The sequence below is a fragment of the Clarias gariepinus genome, chromosome 16 (genome assembly GCF_024256425.1).
Source record: "Clarias gariepinus isolate MV-2021 ecotype Netherlands chromosome 16, CGAR_prim_01v2, whole genome shotgun sequence".
Taxonomy (NCBI): Eukaryota; Metazoa; Chordata; class Actinopteri; order Siluriformes; family Clariidae; genus Clarias; species Clarias gariepinus.
Genome location: NC_071115.1, coordinates 5,647,376 through 5,655,058, shown reverse-complemented (window position 1 = coordinate 5,655,058; position 7,683 = coordinate 5,647,376). Strand labels below are relative to the sequence as shown.

Here is a 7,683-nt window from a genome sequence, read left to right as displayed (position 1 = left end):
GAGACACACAGGGAGGGAGAAAGAGAGAGAGAGAGAGAGAGAGAGAGAGAGAGAGAGTTTTGCTTGGGGAACACTTTTTGTGATTTCTTTTTTCAAATATTTTGAAACACAAACTTAGCCTATGTGTAATCTGCCGTGCCCTGTCGAGTGTGTGTGTGTGTGTGTGTCTGAGAAGGTCGCCAGATTGTGGTTCCTCAGAGATCCACCAGACGGCAGTTTAGTTAAGCTGAAGGAGTCTGGAAGAGTGACAGTTTCAACCTCCCCTAAATCCTTCCTCCTCCCCATATCACTTGCGAGACAGTGCGGAGAGAGAGGGGGGGCTTGAAACTGTCCAACGGGACAAAGAGTGAGGGAAAAAAAAGTCGAGCAGTCAGTGCGCGCGAGCAACACGTTTCTCCTGGACGTGAAAGTTTGTTTTCTACTTTAAAGTTCTTTGATGTTCGGTTTTCCGTTTGATTTCAGTGCTGGAAAATAATGTGCTGTTCTCAATCCTAACTTCGTGCAGACTTTCTCTCTCAAGTTGAGGCGCTTGACCCAGGACAATGAAGACTAGTGGGAGCTCAGCTGCCTTCTTGACATTGCTGCTGTCCTCCTGCCTGGTCTCAGGGTCTGGTCAGTACCAAGGAGATCATGGAATAGCTGTGCCTGATCATGGATTCTGTCAGCCGATCACTATTCCCCTGTGCACAGATATCGCCTACAACCAAACCATCATGCCAAACTTGGTCGGACACTACAACCAAGATGACGCCGGCTTGGAGGTCCACCAGTTCTATCCGTTAGTCAAGGTACAGTGTTCTCCAGAGCTCAAGTTTTTCCTTTGTTCCATGTATGCGCCTGTATGCACCGTTTTGGAGAAAGCTATTCCCCCGTGTCGGTCTATATGTGAAAGAGCTAAGCACGGCTGCGAGGCGCTCATGAACAAGTTTGGGTTTCAGTGGCCGGAGCGCCTACAGTGTGAGAACTTCCCAGTGTTGGGAGACGGTCAAATATGCGTTGGGCAGAATGACTCGGTGGCCACCGTGGCTCCTGCACATGTGCCCGCTGCCGGCACTCCCGGGGTCCATTTATTTTCCACGGCAGAAAGGCCGTTCCGCTGCCCGCCAACTCTCAAGGTCCCGTCCTACCTTAACTACAAATTTTTAGGGGAGATGGACTGCGGTGCTCCATGCGAGTCATCCAGGACACATGGAGCTTACATGTTCTTCACCGACCAGGAGATTGAGTTTGCTCGTGTCTGGATTCTAGTCTGGTCGTGCCTGTGCTGTGCGTCCACGCTGTTTACTGTGACTACCTATCTAGTAGACATGCAGCGTTTTAAGTATCCCGAGCGCCCTATTATTTTCCTGTCCGGCTGCTACACCATGGTGTCCATCGCATATATTACTGGCTATTTCCTCGGGGACAAAGTGGCATGCAACACGAGCTTTGAAGGCAGCTATAAGACGATAGTCCAAGGCACGAAAAGAGAGGGCTGCACCATCCTCTTCATGATGCTGTACTTCTTCAGCATGGCGTCCTCCATATGGTGGGTTGTGCTGTCCTTGACCTGGTTCCTTGCTGCAGGGATGAAATGGGGACACGAGGCCATCGAAGCCAACTCGCAATACTTCCACCTGGCGGCATGGGCTGTGCCGGCAGTGAAGACCATCAGCATCCTGGCCATGGGACAGATCGACGGTGATGTTCTGAGCGGTGTCTGCTTCGTAGGCCTGACCAACGTTGACCCTCTGCGCGGCTTCGTCCTGGCACCATTGTTCCTCTACCTCTTCATCGGGACATCCTTCCTGCTGGCCGGTTTCGTCTCTCTGTTCCGCATCCGTACCATCATGAAGCACGACGGAACCAAGACGGAAAAGCTCGAGCGCCTCATGGTGCGTATCGGCGTTTTTTCTGTGCTCTACACTGTGCCGGCCACCATCGTCATTGCTTGCTTCTTCTACGAGCAGGCCTTCCGTGAGCACTGGGAACGCAGCTGGATCAGCTCACACTGTAAGACCCTGGCTATCCCGTGTCCATTGCATCCCGCGCCACGCATGACCCCAGACTTTACCGTCTACATGATCAAATACCTCATGACCCTCATCGTGGGCATCACCTCCGGCTTCTGGATTTGGTCCGGAAAAACGCTGCACTCATGGAAAAAGTTCTATACACGCCTGACCACTGGACAACATGGCGAGACCACAGTGTAGAAAAAAATCTACTCTTACATAAGGACACAGCAAGAAAATGCAACTTTCTTTTTTTTTTTTTTGAGACATTAATGACTTTAAAAAAAAATCATTTACAAAGACAGATTGTGGAACTCATATGTCTGTGCTTGTCATCAGTATTGGACATTATTGACATTTTGCAGTTGAATATTCGATGTCATTTGTAAGATATTTGATGAATGAGGAGATTTGAAGTGTTGTCTTTTTTTATTTTAATTGGTGTTGCTTTATTTTGTCGTTTCGTGTTTGCAAATGGACAAGCTAAATAAAAAGCCAAATAAGAACGTTACCAAGGACTTCCCAAAAGGAAAAAAAAAAGAAAAAGGCCATTTCCGTGCCACGTGCTGAACCACTTTGGTCCTCATTGCTTTTTTATACACTCCTCGCTCTTCCTCTTCAACTCCTAAACCTAGATCAAGATGCCAGCTGGGATTCCGGCAAGCGGTAGACGGAGGAGCAGGAGAAGGAAAACGCCTTTTGTATGTGGAATTCTTTCTCGCAGCAAACGGTGTTTAAGACGTGCCTCAAAGCACTGTAAATAATATTTGTACAAAAATATATATATATATATGAATATAATTATATATTTGTATTTAAACAGCTGGGTTATACTTTTTATTATCATTATTATTATTATTATTATTGCTTTATCTCTGTCTGCTGCTAATGAACACACATTCACACACATGCACGTGACAGCTCTGTAATCAGGATTCTCCCTCACGTGTCCGTACAGAAATCTGTTTCGAATTTAAAAAAAAAGAAAGAAAGAAAAGAAAGGTTCCCTAAAACAGAACACTACCTCCACATGGCCCCTAATTTTCCCCGCGCTCCATATCGCGTGCCTTTCTCTTTCTATCTTTTCCAAAATAACACAGAGCCTTCGGAAGCATGAATGGACATTTGTGTTTGCGTGTGTGTGTGTGTGTGTGTGTGTGAGAAGGGGTTAAGATGGGCGATGGAGAGAGGGGGGATGAGGGTGCTGTTTAAACAGGCTTCATTTTGTAGGTGGAAAGTGTGAAGGAGACAGCTCTTGACAAGCAAATGGGTTTCACATGACGTGAAGAAGCGAAGGGGGGGTTTGGAAGGAGGAAATAAAAAACCAAGGAGCACATGACAACAGGACGAGTGTGTGTGTGTGTGTGCGTGCATATATTTTTGCTTTTCTTGCTCCTTGCATCTTTTTCAAGGTGCAACTTTCAACGTAACTCAGGATTTGGGACAGTTCCAAAAGTTTTGGCACCCGCCTGTCTTTCACCATTGTGTTCTTACATTCCGTGCAAATGTTGATCAAGTGCCTGTTTCGGTGACCTGGCTTGCTTTGTCTCCACTGGCAACTATTAATCCCAGCATTCTCTCAGACCTCTGTATCCGTGTGTGTGTGTGTCTGTGTGTGTGAGAGAGAGAGAGCTGCGTAAGCTCATATTTCCAGTCTAATGCATGCCCTTGAGGCAGTCAATTTCACGCTCAGTCCTTCAGACAATAGCAGCATTCTGTCTTTACCTTACTTCTCTGGCAGTTCACATCGAAAACTTACGAAAACTTGGCCCGAAGTTCAGGCTGTTGTGTCTGTCTGGGTGTGAACGCATATTTTCATGGATCAGGTGCTCGAAAAGAAAAAAAGAAAAAGACTTTCCCTGCCGAGTAACCCGGAGTTATGGTCTGTTTTCAGTAAAAGTGGCATTTCATTTTCTCAGGGTGGCGGTGCGACTGTGGTGCGGTCTCCTTTCTGCTTGGCTCTTGTGGGTGTCTTTCGAGAGATAAGTATACACGAGATAAGTCTTTGTGTCTGTTTGGACACCACATCCTAATCTGATTCCGAGTGGCGGCGACGGCGGGAGGGTGTGGTGCAGCGGCAGAGTGCGACCTTCACGAGGGAGCTTGAATTAGAAACTGCGGAACAATGTAGTGGTGCGAAACAAGAATAGATCAGTTAGGAATCACAGCTCTCGGCTATAAAGCAAAAGTTATTTAAAGACGCTCTTCTTTTTCACTAAGTGTGGTTTTTACAAGTAGCGCATATGCAATGTTTCAGAATCGCGTAATAAAACTAATACAGATATGAATATGAGGGGGTGGAATGCCTTTATAGCGCTTAAGTAACCTCTTGGTTGGCGCTGTGGTGGTTTATTTTAGTTTAGTTTGCATTATGGGTAATTAAACCTGTTTTAAACGGGTACAAACCAGAAACTGAGCTTAATTATAAACTCGAGTGATGCAGCTGACGTTGAGGAAACGCTAGAGCCAGAATCCAGTTCACTTGACCCTGAAACCAATCGCACCACAGTGTATCTCACAATACTTTATAGGATCACAAAAAAGTTCAAAACACATGTCAGTGTTCAAAGTACACAATAATGCACGCTGACTAGATAAAACAGTATTGGATAAAAGAAATTTGTTTTCAATGCTTTCCAAAATCATTTTGCTATCGTACTTACTGGTCCATTAATCATACACTGAGCATTATTACGCTGACAGCTTGGGTTGGGCACAATTTCTTAACATTTGACACAAATAATATCCAATTACAATAATCTTATCATCTTGTGTGTGTGTGGTTACTCTCCACATCCTGTGATCATTGCATCAGAAACAAAATAAATTAATACACTGCCTGGCCAAAAAATAAATAAAGAAAAACTCATTAATATTTAATCGTACCACGTTTTGCTTTGATTATAGCTGTGGGATCATTTCTCTCTTGTATTGTTGATGGGAAAGTCAGAGCGCTGCATAAAGTCTTCTTCAGGACCTCGTTTTTTAGTCTAGACCTGACCAACAGGTCCAACCCCAGATCATAACACTGCTTTCAAGTCTTTTTTTTTTTACAGTAGGCACTAGGCATGATGGGTGCATCACTTTATCTGCCTCTCTTCTAGAATGATAAATCTGGACTCATTAGACCACGTTTTTCTATTGCTCCAAAGTCCATTCTTTATGCTCTTTGGCAAATTGAAGCCTGTTTTCAGATTAGTCTCACTGATATGACTTAAGGTTACACATCTGTTTAGTCCCAAACCCTTTGAGTTCATTGTGCGTGTGGAATTTTCACTATTAAACATTGCTGTGAATTCGACTGTTGTTGTTGTTTTTTTTTTTAACGTTTTAATGTCATTAAATATTTATATATATAAAAAAAAAAATTCCAACTACGTTTCTTACTTCCTCAAAGATGATGCTTCAGCTCTACCCTTCCAAGTTTCAAATAATGCTCTAGTCCAGTCAAATGCTCTTAACTCAATTTTAGTAGTTTCAGCAATCTCCTTTGTTGCCAATAATTTGACCCTTCTGAAATGGAGCCAAGATTAAAGGAAATGTCTATGAGAAGCACCTCGCCGCATCAGTTAGGGTTAAATAGCCAGCTGCCAGCTGAAACATATTAATCACTGCAGTAATTATCCAATAGAAGCCTCTTAACTATTTACTTAGTTAAATCCAGGTGGTGACTATTTTTTTTTTTGGACAGGCAGTGTATATATAATAAGGGGGTCGAATTTCCTTTTTGTGTGTGAAGTGCTTTTAACAATAGACAATGTAACAAAGCAGCTATGGAGACGTGAGCTTAATTATGTCCAAGACCCCATCAATAAAATAGTAACCACAAGTTGTATTAAGAAAGAAAACCGAAAACAGCTGTGCAACTATAATGAGGAATATGTTAAAGTACTTAAAAGAATTGTCATGTGCACATTATATCCAAGATTATTCTGAAAAGTGCAAATAAAGTCTTCATTGGTGGCCTTCACCTTCTTGAACCTCTGAGACACAACCAGATGTCCTTCTTGTCAATGAAACTTTAATATCAAGTCAATATTTCTTTGTTGAGTTGAACAGTGATATATTTTATAATTAATCATATTTAAATACAATGACTTGTAGTATTTGGTGAAACCCCCCTCCAAGGGGCAATTACGCATATACAAGTTAGTTGTACCATTTAAAATTTTCAAAACACGTGCTCCTATGATTAACGACTCATTCGCGATATGAAGGGTGAACTTTGACCTTTGAATTTATAAGTCTTAAATAGACGTAAATAGAATAAAAAAAAAATTTAATAACTTAAAAACTGTAAATACCGTATTGCACTGAAGTAGGGCGCAGCACACGAGGCATGAATAAATTCACATATATTGCACTTGGAATGAAAAAAGGAAAAGCATTGCAGAAGTAATACAGTTATCGATACTGTACTTGAACAATGGTACGGTCCAAAAGTATTGGTAAATGACTGCCGGAATAAGTATTGTATTTATGTGATATTGTATCATTACAGACAGTTACTACCCACATAGTGTAAACGTTACAGAGAAGAGTTGTATAATTTTATGGCCATTGGAAGAAAGGATCTCTTGTGGTCCTTTATAGAACACTTAGTAGCAATCAGTCTCTGGTTGGAGAGCACGCTTTCAGCGGGTGAGAATTGTTCAAGATTGGTTGTGTTTTGGGCAGAATCCGCCTCTTTGCCACAAATATATAAAGCATTTATAGAGCAGATCAGACCACACATATATTATATAAAGCAGATCAGACCACACATATATAAAGCAGATCAGACCACACATAATATATATAGAGCAGATCAGACCACAGATATCTTATATAGACTAGATCAGATCACAGATACCTTGTATAGAGAAGATCAGACCAAAGATAGCTTATACAGAGTAGACCAGATCACAGATATAGTATATAGAGTAGATCAGGCTTTGTATATCTTGTATAGAGTAGATCAGATCAAATATATCTCATATAGTGTAGATCAGACCACAGATATCTTATGTAAAGTAGCTCAGACCACATATATCTAGAGTGTTTATCTAGACCACATGAATCTTATATAGAGTGAATCAGATCACAGATATCTTATATAGAGAATATATATATATAGTGTAGATCAGACCACAGATAAAGTATATAGAGTAGATCAGGCTTCAGATATCTAGATCAGAACACATGAATCTTATATAGATCAGTGATGTCTAGACATATTGTACACACCACATTTAATTAGTGCTAAAGCTGGAGTGCATCAAAAACAATGAGCTGAAAGATCAGCTGAGATTAAGACAGCAGCGCCAGGCATTGATTTCTGGAGCACATCAAAATATTTAACTGCTTCAACGTGTGACTGACATCACGGGCCTAATTCGAATCATTTCCCAACAAATCCCACTTTTGGTTACGAGAATCTGGCTTGGTCTGTGATTGAATAGATGAGCAGAGACAGTCCCAGATAGCAGAGAAAGAGGAGGGAGCTGGGGAGACAGTGAGCTCTGGGCAGAGCGCTATGTTTGGTGAGTGATGTAAATGTGTACAGCTCGCACCGCAAGCCTCAGTGCCCCCACCCTTATTGTTTTGAAAGCAATGATATTCACAGTTTTTCCGATAAATGTGGTGCACACACTAGACAACAACATTGTTGTGTCTTTGAACCCAGAATGCAACACAAACCTCAAAATCA

General features: G+C 42.2%; 1 protein-coding gene across 1 annotated transcript; it reads left to right on the top strand.

Moving 5' to 3' along the window:
• The first annotated feature begins 355 nt into the window (after window positions 1–355).
• Window positions 356–3,847, top strand: fzd2 (frizzled class receptor 2). Its single transcript, XM_053514400.1, has one exon. The coding sequence runs from the start codon at window positions 543–545 to the stop codon at window positions 2,193–2,195; it is 1,653 nt and encodes a 550-aa protein (XP_053370375.1). The 5' UTR covers window positions 356–542; the 3' UTR covers window positions 2,196–3,847.
• Window positions 3,848–7,683: the final 3,836 nt, after the last annotated feature.